The sequence below is a fragment of the Neovison vison genome, chromosome 6 (assembly GCF_020171115.1).
Source record: "Neovison vison isolate M4711 chromosome 6, ASM_NN_V1, whole genome shotgun sequence".
NCBI classification, from domain to species: Eukaryota; Metazoa; Chordata; class Mammalia; order Carnivora; family Mustelidae; genus Neogale; species Neogale vison.
The window spans coordinates 12,310,029-12,328,531 of NC_058096.1; the positions used below are offsets into that span (position 1 = coordinate 12,310,029).

Genomic DNA, 18,503 nt, shown 5'->3' on the forward strand with positions numbered 1-18,503 from the left:
TACCAAGCACATATTTTTAAAAATTAATTCGTATATGTTTTATTTTCTACCCTTCCCAAAGTGAACATAAGAAGTACGTTTGCAGGTAAAATGCACTGGAAATCCGCACTCTCTGGGGCCGCTTCCCTGTGCTAGGCGGGGTACTCTGAGCCCTGGGTCACGTGTACTTGTGTCCCCTCGTAGAGTACATCCTGGCCTGCGCTTCCGGCTGCACGTAAGTAGGCTTTCCGAAGGCAGCCGTGCATTCAGGCTGAGTTCACTGATTTGCTGGTGTCGCTTCTACAGTTGAGAGGTTCTGTCTTCAGGGGGAGGCTCACCCCAGTTGTTCCCGACATCACCTGATGCTGTGGGGGTCCCTGTCGAAGGCCAGTTCTGGGAGGAGAGCAGGGTGGGTGCGGGGGCAGAGTGGGGCAAGTGCAGGGGCTCATGACCGCTGCTGCCGCTCAGGACTGTGTGCTCTGCCGCCTGGGGCTCCGGCCGAGCTCCGTGGAGCCGGGGGGCTGCCCCCGGATGCAGAGGGGGAGATGGAGGCTGTGACTCCAGGGGCATGTTGTGTGGTGCTGGGTGTTGTTCCTGTGGACAGAGCAGATGGGAGGCAGGCATCAAAGCTGGCGAGAACGTACTGGGTGCTTTCCTGTTGCGCCATCCCGCCTGCCCAGAACCCACAGAGAAGATGTCATGGGACAAGATGGGACAAGAGCCCTTCTGCTAAGGGAACAGGCCCTGGGGGAGGGTCAGCCCAGTTCACAGTGGGGTCACCACTGTGGAGCAATGGAAGTTACTAAGCAGTGCTCAGTGGTGACCTTGACCACGGTGACCACGGTGGTGACCGTGACCGAACAGCACAGCACCCCGCGCTGCGGACCTGCGGTCCCTCACTGTTCAGCCCGTGACTTACCTGTGCCGGCACCCTCCATACTCACCTCCCCTGTGAGGAGCCTGACCAGGACATGTAGAGCAGGATGAGGAACAGAAGCATGACGAAGGACGCCAGGCTCACCCAGAAGGTGATGACGATGAAATCTGTGGGAAGGGGGGGGCATCTCAATGTCTGCGTGACGCCACAGAAGCCCACAGCTCCGGGCAGTGGGGCCTGAGGAGAGGACTTGTCTCCTCTCCCTGCCTCTCAGCAGCCACCCCTGGGAAGACCTTTCCACAAGCACCAGGGCCGCAGCGAAAGGGACTTTTTCCCAGAGCAACGAGCAGCAGGCTCAGGTAGGGGATTGCCGAGGGAAAACCAGCCAGTGAAACGAAGGGACCCCGTGGATTTGCTTTTTCAGCTGCTGCTGCTCCCCTCCTTCCCCTTCTCCTTCAGAGGGAGAAGAAAGGGCTGTGGGCAGCTCGTACACAGCCAACCTCCCCTCCCCTGTGAGGGTGGCAGGGGCCTTTGGGGACTGCTCTATTAGGGGCTGCCTCAGAGACCCCAAGACCGAGAGATTTAGGAGGAGGTGGGCGAGACTGGGGTGCTGGAACACTCCTGTGGTGGGCAGGGCGGAGCTTTTAACCGAGTCCTCACTGGCCCCTTTCTTCCAGGGGCACGTGGCCAATTTGGGGACGGAGGACAGTGACAGGAGGGAAGATCACCTGCGTGCAGACTACCCTGTGCCTGAATTTGTGGCCAGAAGCTGAAGGGATAGGAAAACTAGGAAACATAGTTAGCCTCTTGGAGGCCCTAGGCAGAACCTGACAGGCCAGGAGGTGCTGTCCTCCAGGACTCCAGATCAGGAACATTCTGCAAGTTGCGAGGCACTGTTGCAATACGGTAGTGTTTCTTGGTGATCGACGATGGCTATGGGCACAGTACACTATGCTCGTAGTGAGTGTGTTTGAGGATCTTATCCCAGACACACTCGTGCCCCCAGGCCCGGAGGCCCCCAGATGGACCTGCTAGACATATACACGTGTGAGCAAAGGAGGCTACTGAAGGCTGATCACCCACAGGAATTTATTAAGCACCCACTCATGCCAGGTGCCACCACGGGCTGTGAAGGACTCAGAGGGGCCACAGGAGCACAGCGGAAATGGCTGTCCCTCTCTCCCACATGCTCCTCCCCCTACAGCCTCCTCTGCACTACCCTCCAGTACTTCCAGGGAATCGCCTGCCCAAACTTACGCTGTGTTCGGTTAAACAAAAAAACGTTTATGAATGGGTAAGCAAAAGAGGAAATGAACAGAATGAATGAATGAATGAATGAATGATGAATCACTGAATGAATGAATGAGGTAGCTAGAGATTTGTTCGTCATCTACATAGAGCCGGAAGTGAAGGCCCCGGCGGTAAACAATGGCACTTGAGTAAAGGGTGTCACCTCCACTCTCCATGACCTGGGACAGGTAGGGAGAAAAACCGAAGACTCGTAAGAGTTCATTTTAGACCTGGACAGCATCAAAAACAGTTGCAAGGAAAGGAGGCAGTTCTCGCCAAAGAAGTCAGATCCCCACTGCCTCGTAACGAAGCACCAACAACTTGGCCTTCTCAACCCCAGAAAGACAAGGACAACGAAGACCTCCAGCCTGGCTCCCACAACCTCTCTCCTCTCTGACCTTGACCTGAGAAACGCTGGTGGTGCCCCAGAACTCTGACCAGTTGTAGGGGTATAGGGGCTCCCAGGAAATAGGGAATGAGGTTGTTATTGTCTGCCCGAAACTGAAGGAAACTGAAGGACTTTCAAAAAGGAGCCCCTGAAAGTCCCTGGCTGCTCACTCAGTATTCTAGAACACCTGCTTCGGTTCCACCGGCCAGTCACAATTTCTTTTATAACCCTTGGAGTGGCACGGAATAAATGCTTTCAGAAGTTTTGGTTTTATTCTGTAAGGATGTTTTGGATTTAGGCAGACACCACTCTGCTCTGTCTCCATAAAAATCATACAGGGTTTGAGATCTTCCGGCAGCTAGAGAAGTTCTGTCGGGGCCTCTAAGAAAACAGGTTCAGAAGTTCTGCCGCTGGGACACCCCCGCCCCTTCTGCTGGGCTCACACATGTCTGCTTGGCCCGTGGTCAGTTATCTCCACATACTGAACAGGAAAAGAAGTAACACCTTCCACAGAACACAGTGTCTTCAGAGAAGTGAGATCTGAATTGTTTTCAGACTGTAAAGGGGATCAGTAGCCACTGACCATTTCCAGTACTAAATTCTTTTTCCTTACATTCTGTTGAAAGGGGCGGCCAAAATAATAATAATAATAATAACAATAATAATAATAATAACAACAGGGTTCTTTTTCTCTTCCTACTGAAGATTCAAAGTGCTTGGCGAGAACATTTCATTCCAGGTCCAGAGACATCATTCCCCAGAGACACCATTCCCCAGGGCTGGAAATGTTTAAACATCCCTGAGCTTGTTTTTACAACAAGGAACCCCAGGCTGGCTTGACAAGGAAACTGGTCCAACCATGGAAAACCTTCCTCCCCTCTCTCCTCTTCTCCCCCTCCCTTCTCTTCTCTTCTCCCCCTCCCTTCTCTTCTCCTCCCCCTTTCCCTCCCCCTTCCTAATTTACTTCCTTTTTCTCCTCCCCCCTCATCCTCCCCTCCTCCCCTCCTTCCCTTCTGAGCCCACACCGGCAGAATGAGGGGAGCGAGGCATCCGCAGAGGGGGCTCGGATGGAATGATACGGCTTCACCCGGGGGTGGGGCGGGGGGAGTTTCTCATCCTTCCTTGGAGCTGTTCAATTTTGTGAACTGCTGAACCTCAGTTTTAGCATTCCTCCAAATGCTACTAACATTTGGGTCCCAGAGTCCTGATAGAAGATTCACTCCAAGACTTTTCCCTTCTTTGGGGAACAACAACTGGGTTAAGGACCTAGGGGATGCAGGTGGGTGATTTTGAACTCAAATTCTGACTTGGCCATTTTCTAGCTGGGGTATCTGAGGCAATCTGAGATTTTTGCATCTCTAAGTCTATTAAATGGGATGATGGACTGTGTTAGATAGACTTTTAGGTGGATTAAATAATTTGTATATATAATGCCCATGGCATAGTTCCTTGTTTAATGGTTGTGAAATGATATATCAATAGAACTAAAATTATTTTTTCTGTTAAGAGGGTGTTGGGCAAGTGATACCACTGTGTGCTTCAAGCTCCACTGAAGTATGGGGTATGAGTAAAGGTAATCGCGGTACAGACTGCTGGTTGCGAATCCTAATGTTTGCAGGTTCTTACATAGTTAAGAGAAGCCCTGCCTTTCACTGCCTGGAATAAAGACTACATTTCCCAGACCCCCTGTCAGCAAGATATGGTCATGTGACAGGTTCTGGCCAATGAGATGTGAGTGGGGTTACTGGACTGCTGCTAGACATCCTCCTGCAGAGCCTGCTGGATTTCAGATAACATTGTATCCCTTCCTATTTCTGTATTCCATTTTGCTGGTGGGAACCTAGATGTGAATCCCAGAGAAAGGCTGAGGGGTGAGGATAAGGGGCAGATCCAGGGTACGGCAGAGCAAGGAGCTGGAAGGAAGCTGTCTCTGAGGAACTCATGGAGCCCACCCTGCGCAGGGTCCTACAGACTCCTCTGTGAGACAGAAACCAACTTCTCTTCCATCGGGTGCTGTTGACTGTAACCAACTTCTTCACTGAATCAGTAAAAAGAGCTGACTTTTTAAATGACCGTACCCAAACTTACAAATCCAAATGAATGCTGACTTTCACAATAATCATCTTCTATCACAGAGTCATATAAATCTTCCTGAAATAATACATGTCCTGATTAAACATCTATAAACATTTACCAAAGATTCATAAACACTTGTAAAGCTTTCTTTTGGGATTATCATCAAGGGCAAGCGTGTGTGCGCACGCGCACACACACACACACACACTACTTCGTAAAAGTACTTCTACTTTGTAAAATAAGTAGAAGTACTTATTTTTACGAAGTACTGCTACTTCGTAAAATCATGTTTTATTTTCAACACCCAGGCGGTACCAATAGCTTAGTCATCCCTTCCATTCACCTGATTGGTTGAGGGTCACTCTTAACTATTTCCCCAAAGCAAATCCACCCTTGAAAGAGATACATAGTTTATCACTGTAGATGTCCCATAGAAGATGCTGTCACTACCACAGTCAGTTCCAAAAGAAGAGCCCCAAGCAGTTTGGGAGCAATAATGGAATCATTCATGTGTAGCACCTCTAGCTGGGGCTACCTTGATGGGATATTCGTTCCGAGGTAAACAGTGGCATATCTTATTTAAATCACTTTCTCTTTTTTAAAAAAAATTTTAAAAAGATTTTATTTATTTATTTGGCACAGAGAGAAAGAATGCATAAGTAGGGGAGATGGCAGGCAGAGAGAGAGGGAGAAGCAGACTCCCTACTGACCAGGGAGCCTGATGTGGGGCTCGATCCCAGGACCCTGAGATCATGACCTGAGCCAAGCGAAGACGCAAAATCACTTTCACTGTTTATGTCCTATCCATAAGGCTGGACTTTTGCTGAAGAGTTTGTAGTCTCGGTTAAATTTGTAACATGAAACTGATTGCTCTGATGGGAGAAAAGAGTTACATGTAGGTGTTTGGCTCAATCTTTTCACTGAGTTCTCTGCCTTGTGTTCAAAAGAGATGGGTTAGTGGTGTGTTTCTGTTCTGGGAGCAGCAGATGAACAGACTGCCTTCTGATTGAAGCTGCCAGAGCCGGCACATCAGTGGAAGTCGATATGAGATATGATAGATTTTTCCTAAGCCATAATTAAAGGAAGAAGACATATTGACCTGAGAAGCAAATAATACAGCATGAAAGCCAGGCTTTCCTACCATGAAAGCTTTCCTGCCCAAAGGAAATCAATCCATCTTGCGGCTCCCTGCAAGGGAGCATCAGGGCGTATCTGGAGAGTCCTTGTGTTACAGTAATATGTAACATTGGTATATATTGTAACTGTAACATTGGTATATGGAACTGTTTTCCCCTAAGCCTAGCCCCTGAAAGGGGGACAGCTAGAAAAGCAAACATATGATTCATTCAGGCAGAGCCTCAAGAAACGAATTTGCATTTCCCACTTTGTCGACAGTGTCGGGGAAATTCTTAATCTTTCCCTGAGACAGAAGTCATATCTGAAAATCACAAGGGTACAGATCCTTGTGAAGTCCCTCTAACAAAATCACACCAGATTTCAAGCCAGCCCTGGGAAAGAGCAACCCAGAGCCTTCCCGTCAGCACTGCTCCATAAAATGTCTATCAGTCCCTGGAGGCTTCCAGCGCTCTGCCCAGCCATGACGGATAAATTCCAGTGTATGGGCACGAACACAAAAATCTTTAAAATCCCCTCTGCTTGTTAGGTAAACACCTGAGCCTGGGTACTTTTCCTTCTGTTTGCCTCCCTTTCTACTGGGTACAGGAGTCGAACCCAGCCTGATCTTCCGCATCTCAACCAGCCACACCATGTGACCTTCTTTGTCTCACCATAAAGCATCCCTGGCTCATGGCTCCATTCCCAGCATCCTTCTGCCTTTGATGTGTACCTCTGCTTCGAGGTGAAGAACTGGGGGGTGAATCTCTCTGATCTGTTTGACTGGTCAGAGATCCAACCCGGAGGAACTAGCGAGGAGAGAAAGCTGCATTTGTTAACAGAAAAGCTCACCTTCTTTCTGCAGCGTGACCTCTGTCCCTCCTCACCCGGACTCATGCTTGCCTTACCCGACCTTCAAAGCCAAGTAATAGAGCATCTCTGAGCCCGCCAGAAGCTGCCTTTTGCCAGCTTTTTCATTATGGAAAACAAAATTGACACCGTGATAACAGTAGCACAGAGAGTGGATGGTAGAGATTTCTGGTTTTGCATGTGTGTGTGTGGTGGGGGGGGTGGTGTTGTTTGTTTGTTCTCTTAAAGATTTTATTTATTTACTTGATAGCAAGTGAGAGAGAGAGAGAGAGAGAGAGACCAAAGAAGGAAAGAGAGAAGCAGACTCACTGCTGAGGAGGGAGCCGGATGTGGGGCTTGATCCCAGGACCCTGGGATCATGACTTGAGCCTAAAGCAGACGCTTACACGACTGAGCCACCCAGGTGCTCCTGTTTGTTTTTTTAAATAAACCTCCTTGAATTCAAATACCGTGGACAAAAGTAGGCGAGATAACTTTACTTGACATACAACAGAAGTTTTTTTCTCAAGTCCACTGCTTGTACCAGCAAAAAACAGGAATCATTCTATATGTTCAAAAATAGAAATTTCTAGCACACCATGCAGTTGTTTACAAAATCTTTGTGAAAGAATATTTAACAACACAAGAAAACAAAATATCATCAAGTCGGTAAGAGCAAAATACAAAACAGCATATACAGCCTGGGGTGCCTGGGTGGCTCAGTGGGTTAAGCATCTGCATTTGGCTCAAGTCATGATCTCAGGGTCCTAGGACTGAGCCCCGCATCGGGCTCTCTGCTCAGTGGGGAATCTGCTTCTCTCTCGCTCTCCCTCTTTCCCTCTCCTTCTGCCCCTTTCCCCCAGCTCATGTTTTCTTTCTCAAATAAATAAATAAAATCTTAAATGTGTGTGTGTGTGTGTGTGTGTGTGTGTGTGTGTGTAGCCAGATTCTATTTGAAATATCCCAGATCCTATTTGAAAACTCTAGGGGAGACAGGACGATCATAGTGGACTCTGTAGAAAGGCGATGTTGTGGATTGACTATGTTCCCCCACCTCCCAGCGCGGAAACCCTCGTCTCCAGATGGATGGTGTTTGAAAGTGGGGTCTTTGAGAGGTAATTGGGTTTAGAAGAGATCAGGAGGGTCTGGCAGCATGACGGGATTAGTGTCTTTGTAAGAAAAGGAAGAAACTCTCCCTCCCTCTCAGTCTCTGCCTTCCCCTCTTCCTCCTTGCCTGCCTCCCTCCCTCCCTCCCTCTCCCCTCAACCTCCTGCTGCATCTCCCCCTCCTCTCTCCTTCATTTGCAGGCCTGGAAGAAAGGCCCCGTGAGGCCACAGTAAGATAGTGGCTGTCTACAAGGCATGAAGCAAGTCCTCATCTGACAGCAAATCTGCTGCGACCTTGATCTTGGACTCCCAGCCTCCAGAATGTGGGAACTGAATATCTGTTGTTTAAGCTCCCAGTCTATAATACTTTGTTACAGCAGCCGGAGTAGACTAAGATAGGTGTTGACTGCTTCAAATCTACTTTTGGGATGCTTCCCTCCAAGGGGTTTTCTTTCGAGACGGTCGATCGTCCCCCACCACCCTTACCCTGTATGAGAGTGTAGTTGGTACCCAGCAAAAGGGCTACTCCAGAGAGCTCTGCACGTGTTCTTTGCAGTTAGTGGGACACAAAGGACAGGAGTCTGTGCTCGAGAAAATCTTGAAAGCCAGAGACAGGGCAATCAGCATTAGCAGAGCAGAAAGAGCATCCCCACCACCCCCTGCCATGGAAGATGTCACCAAGGTCCTGCCAGGAAAGAAGGACCCAGCTTGACTTGCTGCCCCCCGCCCCCCGGGGAAGAGGACACCCCTGCCTGGACCAGCGCCAGTCCAGCTGGCGGGCAGGGCAGCCAGTGAAGAGGCCAGTGTACGAGTTCACTCAAGAAGTAACAGCAGCTACAGAGGAAAGTCACTTTCCCACACACAGGTTGCCGGGGCGGGTGACCACTGTCCCAGGGAACCCACAAGGACCCCGGCTGGCCGGTGCTGATGGCAGGGGAGAGGCAAGACTGACAGGATCAGGGTTCTGGAGTCAGGTTGCGGGCCCCACGGGGAGCGGACACTGCTGGGACACATCACCCTCCGTGGCCCAGCTGCTGTGCCTGGCCGCCTTCCAGATCAGAGTCTGAGCTGCCTCGCCGACAGACCCTACTGTCCTCCCTGCCCGTCACCACGTTCCATCCTTCCTGCTCCAGCGAACAGGGGTCCCAAACCAGGAGGGAACCCAGGCGTGTCCGTTTGCTTAGGCTGCGCTATGATCAGAACATTTGTGGTTCCTTAAATTCATCTGCCCAATTCTAATTCCCAGGGGGATGGTATATGGTGCTGGGGCCTCTGGGAGCTGCTTAAGCCACAGACAGATCCCCCCCCGCCCCCGCCCCGTGAATGAGATTGATGCCTTTACAAGACAGGCTGCAGAGCGATGCCCTCACCCCTTCCCCCGCCGGGAGGACGCAGCAAGAAGATGTCATCCCCAAAACAGGAGAAGGCCCCTCACCCAAACTCAACCATGTTGGGGAAGTGTTAGACTTCCCAGCCTGCAGAACTGCGAGAAATACATCTTCGTTCTTCATAAGCCCCCAATCTATAGTATTTTGTTATGTCAGCCTGAACCAATGAAGACAGTGGCTTAAAGAAGAGGAATTTAGTTTCTCACAATTCTGCAGGCTGGAAGTTGGTCCTTCCTAGGCTTGGTCCTTCCTGAGGCCTCTCTCCTTGGCTTGTCCTCACACGGCCTTCCCTCTGTGTGTGTCTGTGTCCTCATTTCGTCCTCTAAGGACACTGGTCATATTGGATTAGGACTCACCCTTATGACCTCAGAATAATTCGATCACCTCTTTAAAGACCTCATTCTCCAAATACGGTCATGGTCTTAAGTACCGGAGGTTAGGATTTCGATATAGGAATTGGGTTTGCGGGGGACACAGTCTAGCCCATCACACCAAGGAGAGACATAGTTGGGGAGGTTCAGACCTCAGTGGAGATGTGGTTTGGCCACTGGATAGCAGAGATGTTGAGCTGGTCTGGAGCTGCTGGACAAACGAGCGGCCACCCTCCAGAGCACTGGCAGGGTGCAAATGACCAACAGCTGGTAGGGGTCCCCCTGTCAGGGGCTTGTGACTTCTACCCCCTGTGGGCCACGGAATGCCTAGGGACCTCAGTTTCCAGGTCCAGATGGTCGCAGAGAGGTTATTGCCACGTGAGGCCACAAGATCTTAGAGGGACTGTGTTCAGGGCCAGTGACAGGGGCCGACTGCCCCACGTGTCCTCACACACCCCTGCTGACCCCCAGCCACAGCCCAACCCCCCTACAGATCCCCCACTCCCAGGGCCCTGTTCTGAGAAATCTTAACTTCCAGCTCACTTTAAAGGAATCCCATCATTTATCACAGAGCGTATTTTGAAGGCAGTAAATTGATAACTGACACAGTTATCCATCATGAAAATTAATGGTGTGTGCAGGAGCTGCCTACTTCCCATGCGTTTATCAATCCAGCCCGCAGAGATCATGTCGGGCACCACTCAGGAACTGGGGCTAGAGAGAGCAAGACAAGAGGAAGGTTCCCGCTCTGTTGGTTCCTCCGGTCTGCTGACAGTCTGCCCACTAATCATGTCTAGTGTCCTGGAAAGAGTCCCCAGGGATCAGAGCTTAGAATTGAAGTCCCAGCTCTGCAAATATTTTGCTGGGTGACCTGGGGAAAGTCACTTGGCTTCTCTGGGCCCTGGGACCCCCATACTTATATTCTGATGGCTGCAACACTACAGCACCCTAATTTATTTATGCTGACCCCTCCCTCCTAGACTGTCAACTCCTGAGGGTAGAGATCGTGGCAACTGTATGTTTCCAGGGGTGGCATGTGGCTGTCTCCTGCCTCTGTGTCACCCACCACCCACCCAAACCTCAAATTTATATATTCGCCAGAGGGATAGTCTTAGCAAGCAAACTGGACCTTGTCTCTTCTCTGCCTACAATTTTAAATGACTCCCTGAAGCTCCCATGAATCCTCTGAGGCTGGCCTGCAAGAATTTTGTCACCATGTCACTCTTCCCAAAAAACACCCTCCATGTGGTGCTTGCCGGAAGCACCTCTTGCCTATGCAGAGTGTAACTGGTCTATCTCACCTGGGGCCACCCGCCTGTGGATCGGGCAGGGTCCCTTTGGGTCTTTTGATTCAGCTTAGCCCATCTTCCCCGTGAAGCTTTCCTTGTGTCTTCCCTCTCTGAGCTCTGCCGGCCACTTCTGCAAATCTCCAGCATAACACCATGAATCACGTAACAGCTTATTAAGGATGTGTACCTGCCACCTTACTGGAAATGGGGAAAGTTGAATGTACCCCGGGTGTTAGATGACACTGAGGCCCCATTATTGCAATGTTTAGATACAGTGTTATGTTCTCACTTGTTACTATCTTATGAGGTTTGGTGGAGGGATGTTGTGATGTGTGTAACCTGCTTGGAAATACAGCATCATCGTAAAATAGATAACAACGGTCAAAAAATAAAATCGTTCTTGAGAAAAATCAGGGACAGGGATTTAGTCTTTTGGCATTTGTGCCTCCAGCTGCCCATGCAATGCCTGCTATCATGGATAGTTACACAATTTTGATTGTTGAGTTAATCGTGAGCAAAAGCAAGAAGATAAGACCAGTATGGTGAGCTTCTGGTATGATGTGGAAATGGAGTTTGTTGAGATGGATGAAAGACCAAATTGACAGCACTCAATTTCAGAGAGACTATGGAGAGGAAAAGGGGCTTAGACTCATCAGAGATGGCAGGGACAGGGAATGGTTCAAGGAGCGCATGGTTGCACCTGGAGTCCCTCCTATGCACGGATGCCATAAAGAGTTACACAAGTTGTGCACTGCTCAAGGAATTTCCCCTGGATGAATTGTGATTAACTGTGTTCACAGAGTAGGGGTCTTTTTCTGATTTCTGTGATTGAGGATAGTGGCAGCTTTTTTCCTACATAGGTGGGACTGGAAGGAGAAGAGGGGAACCAAGATGACCATCTGAAGTGCCTCAGTTCCCCAAGATTCATCCATGTGACGGTCCTGGGCAACCCTAGGGGTTGGTGACCCTAAGACGAGTGCACCTAGGGAAAGAAGAAGGAGGTTGAGAGGGACAGAAGAGAAGATAGACACAGAAACCAGGGGGAGGAAGGAAGTGAGTGTGCAGGGTGATTTTTTGGAAGGGGCAGTTTCAGATGATGGTGGGTGCAGAGGACCAGAGAAGGTGAAAGTGGGCACCACTTGGAGAACTTTAGAGCCCAGGTGGGAGAGACTTTGGTTGATGGTACAAGAGAGCAGCAGGGATGCAGACCCGGGTATGTTTTAGACAGCAAGGAGGAAGCCAGTGGAAAGGGAGAGAGATGCTGGTGAAGAAGCGAGTCCTCCAGACTAAGCTGATGAGCTATGGGGAAACATGATGGCATTTTGTATAAATAACAAGTGGACACCCCGCGCTGGGGCCCCCCTGCCAGTTCCCCTGTGCCCATTCACCACTCTGGTGACCAGGTCTCTGGACGTCCTGCAGTGACTACTGTTCCTGACCCCAGGGGCTCCCACATTCCCTCTATACCACTAAAGCTCCTCCTCTGAGAACCAGCTTGGTTGACACACTACGGTGGTTAATTTTATGTGTCAAGTTGACTGGGCTCAGGGCTGCCCACACAGCTGGTCAAACGGGATTCTTGGATGTGTCTGTGAAGTTGTTTCAGGGAAACACACATCCATACATCCTACTGGTGCGGTTCTTCTGGAGAGCTCGGATATAACCACCATACTGGGAATGTCTCTGTTTCTGGTGTCAGGAGATGATCAACCTCAAGGTCATTTTTGTGGTCTTGGGCTAACCCACCATATATTTCTTTCTGCCACGTGGCTCTGTGAATGGGCAAAAGGGCCCACTTATCAAGAGGGTCCTTGTCACGATGAAGACTTAGTGAAACAAGCCAGTCACAAGAGGTCACACAGGGTATGGTTCCACTTGGGTGAGGCAAGATCTAGGTCAGTTCAAGCTGCTGTAACCACAGTTTAGAAAAAAAGAGGGTACCTGTCCAAATGAACTGAATGTTTATAATTCTGCCAAATTGCCCAGATCATGGAGTTATTGTCCCCAACCTCCAGCAGGCTCCAGGTCCTTGCTCCCTGTTCCCCAGCTGAGCTCGTCCAGAGAGAGACAACCACTCACCACCAGCTGGGCCCTGCCCGATGCAGTCACTGACAGGCCCAAGGGGAAGAGAGGGAACTCAAGGGAGTTCTCCATTTCCCCTCATGAGTTCTTACAGACAGCATGCAGACAAGGAGTCCCTTTGTGTGTGCACACAGATGTGTGTGTGTGTGTCTGTGTCTGTGTGTCTGTGTATAGGGATGAAAAGATACAGAGAAACCCTAGTCGGCCAGGCACCAAAATGCTAACACTGATGGTTCCCAAGTAGCAGAGTGAAGTAATTTGCTGTCTGAATCTTTTACTAAGAGCATATGAATCTTTATTATTTTTTAACCTTTAAAATATACATTTTTAAAGGGGCCTTGGTGGATTAGTGGGTTAAACAGCTGACTCTTGGTTTCAGCGCATCACAGACTCCTGGGGCCCTGGAACCAAGCCCCATGTAGGGCTCCACACTCAGCTGGGGAGTCTGCTTGATATTCTTTCTCCCTCTGTGCCCCCCAACTCATGCACACACATGCTCACTCTCCCTCCCAAATTAATAAATAAATAAATTTTATAAACCTGAATTATAAATGTTCCAAATATGTAGAGAAATACAGAATAGGTGTCCACCAAATATTTGCTTCAGATCCTTTTACAGAAAAAGGATATTAAATGATTACAGGTAAAGTCAGAGCCCTTCCCATCTTCCTGGTCTTCCGCTCCAGGGGAAACTGATGTATGCTGTTATATTTTCCTACGTGTGTGCACCCCCCTAAGAAAGAACATACGTGTTTTTATGTTTACGAGTTAATATATATTAATTGCATCATTAATTATAACAAATTCATTGGTATTTAAGGAGATGTCATTATAATCAATAGGATCATGAACAGAAGTTAACAGAAGTTAATTCTGTAGGATGTATAATTTGCCTCATGGCTTTTTTTTTTTTTTAAGATTTTATTTATTTATTTGACAGAGAGACCTAGCGGAGAGGGGACACAAGCAAGAACAGGGGGGGAGGGAGAAGCAGGCTTCCTGTGGAGCAGGGAGCCTGATGCAGGGCTTGATCCCAGGACCCTGGGATCATGACCTGAGGTGCAGGCAGCCGCTTAATGACTGAGCCACCCAGGCGCCCCTGGCCCATTGCTTTTTACCTCATGATACTTTAGCAGTTTGCTCGTCTTGTCACATGCAGATCTGGCTCATGTGTTAAAACTGCTCTGTATTACTGGTGGTAGTAATACAATCATAACTCGTGTATCCCTCCTCCTGTTGATGGATATGATGTCCTTCCCAATTTCTGACTATCACAAACAGTGCTGCAGTGAACGCTGAAATATGTGTATCCTTGTGGGCGCGTGCAAGGGTTCCCTGAAGGTACCTGGGAGAGGGACGCCTGGTTTATGCCTTGTGAGCATCTGCAACTTGTCTGGTCCTCGGCAACTCCGCTCTCCAAAATGATGAACCCAACTTTCATCTCATCCGCCATATCTGGCAATACTCATTTCTCTACTTCCTCCCGGACACTCTGAATATCCATGTCTTCATGCTTGAATGCCTGGAATATGGCAGGCATTCATTCCCCTGCCTTGGAGCCTTGGTCCTTGGTGTTCCCGCTGCCCCGAAGGCTCCTTCCAGGGCCATCCTCAATGCGTGATCTCTCACCGGCTCACAGTCGCCGTGGGGAGCCCCTCACTCACCAGCCTAGTCAAGGCTCCAGTTCCTCTTTGCGCCCCTGCTCTACCTCGCTATCCTTCTAGCTTTATTTTCCTAACTGCTGTATTTTTTCATATTCATCGTGAATTAGAGACTGCTTTGAATTGTTAACACCTTTCTAATTGCAAGATGGGCTTTGATTCCCTCCTCCTGAATCTGGCCTGGCCTCGGTAACTGATTTGCCCAAAGTCACAGAGCTAGTGAGTGACAGAGCTCAGATGGGAACCGCAGCTGACGGGCTTGGGAACCCACGTGCCTGGCCTCTAACCTGTAGGTCACTGCCCCCCAGCTGACCCTCTAGAGCGAGCTACCCAACAGGACATAAAGAGCCTAGCACAGAGTTTTTGTCTAGTCTGAAACTTCTTTTCGAGAGAAAGCGGAAATTAAGTTCAGAGAACACCTAAGACTGAACTACATCAGAAATAGAAGTCAGAAGGAGTAGCTCTCTCTATGGGTGTCAAAAGCTCCTGACATGTAGGGTGTCTGAGGGGACCCAGCGACTGAGCTCCCCCTAAGTGTCCTCAATGAGATGGTCTTTATGGCATTGGGGAGTTTGGGGAGGAGTTTCTTATTTGCCTCCGTTTGTATGCCCACCATGCTATAAATTTGTATCTCAAGTTCACATGTGCAAGAAAGAACATTTTTTCTTTTCAAACCTCACACACAGCTCACATCAGCCACCTTCCCCAGAAATGGAAGTTGTTTGTGGGTGACTGAATGGGGCAGAAGGCTGAGACTGTAGGTTCGAAGGTTTTAAAGTTGCAAAAAGATGTCCCTACTCGAAGCAAGGAAGAGAGCTTTGGCGCCTGGGGGTGGGGGGCGACCAAGTGGGGTGTCTGGCCCACAAAAGGATGGGAGTGTCCAAAGCCAACACAGAATTGCACTTAATTCATGTTCATTTAAAAAAGACTCTCCTGAATACAAATCTACATTTTGAAAAAAAAAAAGAAAACAACAAAATTACAATAACAACAAAAAAACCCAAAAAGCCGAATCGACATTTTGTCCAAATCTCTATGTATCCTAAAGTTTTGAGCTTCTGATGATACATATGAATGGGCTTTTATTTCAACCCTGACACGTTCTCCCTAGAACTCTATGTCTTCCTTATTTTGAGCTGTAAGTGCAAAAATCTGCATTTTCATGAGTATAATATACCTTGCAGCAGAAAACACACCAAACCTATTGTTCTCCCTGCAGAAAGTTTTGGTGCCATGTTGGGGCAGATGTGGGTGAGTAGCTGGCCTCCTGGAAGTCGTAAGGGAAACTGGAAACAGAAAGTCCTCCTAACAAAACATTCTAGATGACTTCCTCCAAAGGCTCAGCCAGAGATCTGCCTTTTATTAGCAATAACATCCAAATGGATTTCAGTGTTGAGCTGGTGTGTGACCACGTTCTCTGGCTTTTCATACAAAAAGCATCCTGCTCCTTCCAGTGACCACACTTACTTTTTGTCAGATTTTGTGGTTGTAGGGCGTGAAATACCCGAGAAGCCCGACACGTGGGGGCAGCAGAGAATGGGTCCCCAGTATTTGGACTTTGTTTTGTCTTGTTTCTCACAGTCATTTCCTCAGCTAACTTGTTATCTTGACTCAGTAGCTGGAATAACCAGAGACAACTGTTCCCAAAGCACCAACTTACCCAAGAGAGAAAGACTGAGAGAGAGAGAGATGAGCCAAAGGAGGTTGGTTTGTTCTGGTGGTCCTTCCTGAGACCATGAAGATTAAAATCGGTGGGTATTTTCATAGAAATTAGTAAGTCATTTATCTTAGGGTTGGACACAATGCAACATCAGCAATTCAAAGAAATTCACCTAGCTCACTGGAAGCCTAGACAGACCAAACTGCATCAAGGAAATCTATCTTAAAACGCATGTTCTGCTCCCAAGGTGTCTGAGTTTCTTCCCAGGTTAGTTTCAAGCCTATTTCAGAAGATAGCAGATGCCATTTGACTCCTGTTTCCTTCTGTCTCCGTGTACAGGGTCAAGTGTGGGCTCATCTCTGACACCTGTTGGAGCAGGAGGTGAATGGAGAAAGTCTCTTGGGCCAACCCCCCAGGTTCTGCCTCAACTCACATTTGTTGGCTTTCAGCTTCCTCTCATCGACGGGAATGAGGTCCAGGTAATCGAGGTAATACTCGTAGCCGTCGTACGGGCGGGAGGCGTTGGTCTTGTTGGCCATGTCTGCGGCGCTGGCAGGCGGCGCATCCGAAGCGGGTCCAAGCCCTTGGAGGGACTGGCCAACCGATTTCCGTAAAGTCATCCAAGTGTGTCTGTGGGTCTCCGGGCTCAAGGCCTGCCCACTTATCAGAGCTGTTTGGCTGGGAGAAAGGCCAGGGGGCTGTGCCTGACAGCTCAGCCCCCGCGCAGAACTTTCCGCCCCGCCCTCCTTGATAAAAGTCCAAGATAAACAGAGCGACGCAGGAGTCCGGAGTTTGCAGCCCGGTCCGAGCGTGCCCCTCCGCGTGAGAACAGGAAAACCGGTACCTGGACCCCTTGAAGGACAAGGTGCCGAATAGGACTCTTTGCTTTAAGACTTTAAAAAGTAATCAGACCAAAATGAAAGGCTGGCTGTGCCCTTGACTTACATTAAGGCAGTTCTGGGCCCTATTGAGCAACCCGCGAATCGCTGACTTAGACCGACTATCTAAGGGCAGAAATTGACTGATGTCAGCCCTGAACTAGTGGCCTCTCTCGTGTACGCAGAGGCAATTAATTAAGCCGAAAGAACCCTCTCGTCCCGACGGAGCTGAGAACACCTCCCAGCTTTTATCTAAAGTCCCCAAGAACGAACCAATCGGCGGCATTTGTTCCGATGGAAGAGGCTGTTTGCCTGGACCAGACACCCACGCGGATCCGGCTCTTAGGCAATAGGGCCGGAGGGTTCATCCAGCCCTTGGCTGACGACAGGGGCGTTTCTGCAGGGAGAGCCTCTAAGTTATCCCTTCATTTTTCTAAGAGCCACGGATGCGATCGAGGGGAATATTCCGAATAGTTGGAATGAGCAGGACTGAATGGGAGAGGAGCCTCTGGGAATGCACAAGAAGCCCCAAATTCCAGAATGACGCAGCCTTTCGCTCCAAGACCCCAGCTGGGAGTGTTACTGTTCTACACGCCAGGGCAAAGCTGAGATGTCCCAGCATCCGTGTCCCCATGTGCATTTGCCCAGGACTCACTCTATCCCCAGCCCGGTACTGAAGCTTTTGCCCGGACACCAGGTTTGATGTGTCTGACTTTGCAGGATGTGTTGCACAGAAAAATTCTTCTACCAGCTCTTCCTTAATTTGGGTCGTATGCATTTTTATACATTTCAGCCAGATTACATTTCTCTGTCCGAGTCACTATATAATATTTTGCTTTTCTCATTCTGAACTTAGAAGTTTGGAAGGTTGGAGTTGGGGGGATTGGCAGGTGGAGGGGCACCTGGGTGGCTCAGTTGGTTAAGTGTCTCCTTCAGCAGGGGTCCTGATCCCGGGATCTGGAATCCAGCCTCAAGTTGGCCTCCCTGCTCAGTGGGGAGCTTGCTGCTCCCTCTCCCTCTGACTGCAGCTCCCCCTGCTTGTGCTCTCTCTCAAATAAATGATTTTTTTAAAAAAACAACAAAGGTTAACAGGTGGACTGGATGTAGAGTGTGAGAGTAGCTGAGTCAGGTAGGAGGTAGTTCTTGCCTTTCTGTCTGCCAGTTCCTAAACCGCCCTCCATCTTGGCTCCTTCAAGTTTAAGCTCCCCTTGGCCGAAAACAATTTCTGGTCCTGCCAGGCCCCAGTGCCCTTTCCTCCTCTCTACTCCAACCACATGAACTTGGCATCACCACCACCCTTTAAAAATTATTTTAGGGATGCCTGCCTGACTCAGTCAGAGGAGCATGTGACTCCTGATCTCAGGGTCAGGAGTTCAAGCCCCGCGTTGGGTGCAGAGATTACTTTAAAAAATAAAATCTTTAAAATATATTTTTAAATGAGTGAATAACTTACAATAAATTAAATGCCTAAACTTCACAGATACAGCTTGACAAAT

General features: G+C 49.1%; 1 protein-coding gene across 1 annotated transcript; it reads right to left on the reverse strand.

The window, feature by feature from the left end:
• Positions 1–17: 17 nt before the first annotated feature.
• Positions 18–16,846, reverse strand: LOC122910309 (melanocortin 2 receptor accessory protein). Its single transcript, XM_044254957.1, has 3 exons — positions 16,563–16,846; positions 924–1,023; positions 18–573 (listed from the first exon to the last, which is right to left on the reverse strand). Exons 1-3 carry the CDS (start codon positions 16,747–16,749, stop codon positions 444–446), a joined length of 417 nt encoding a protein of 138 aa, XP_044110892.1. The 5' UTR covers positions 16,750–16,846; the 3' UTR covers positions 18–443.
• Between the last annotated feature and the right edge of the window lie 1,657 nt (positions 16,847–18,503).

Excerpts from the sequence above, each read along its gene's own strand:
- LOC122910309 (XM_044254957.1), bottom strand. The coding sequence starts at position 16,749 with ATGACTTTACGGAAATCGGTTGGCCAGTCCCTCCAAGGGCTTGGACCC. Across the intron at positions 1,024-16,562 it reads GAAGCTGAAAGCCAACAAAT|ATTTCATCGTCATCACCTTC; the intron begins GTGAGTTGAGGC and ends CCCTTCCCACAG. Across the intron at positions 574-923 it reads TCAGGCTCCTCACAGGGGAG|GAACAACACCCAGCACCACA; the intron begins GTGAGTATGGAG and ends CTCTGTCCACAG.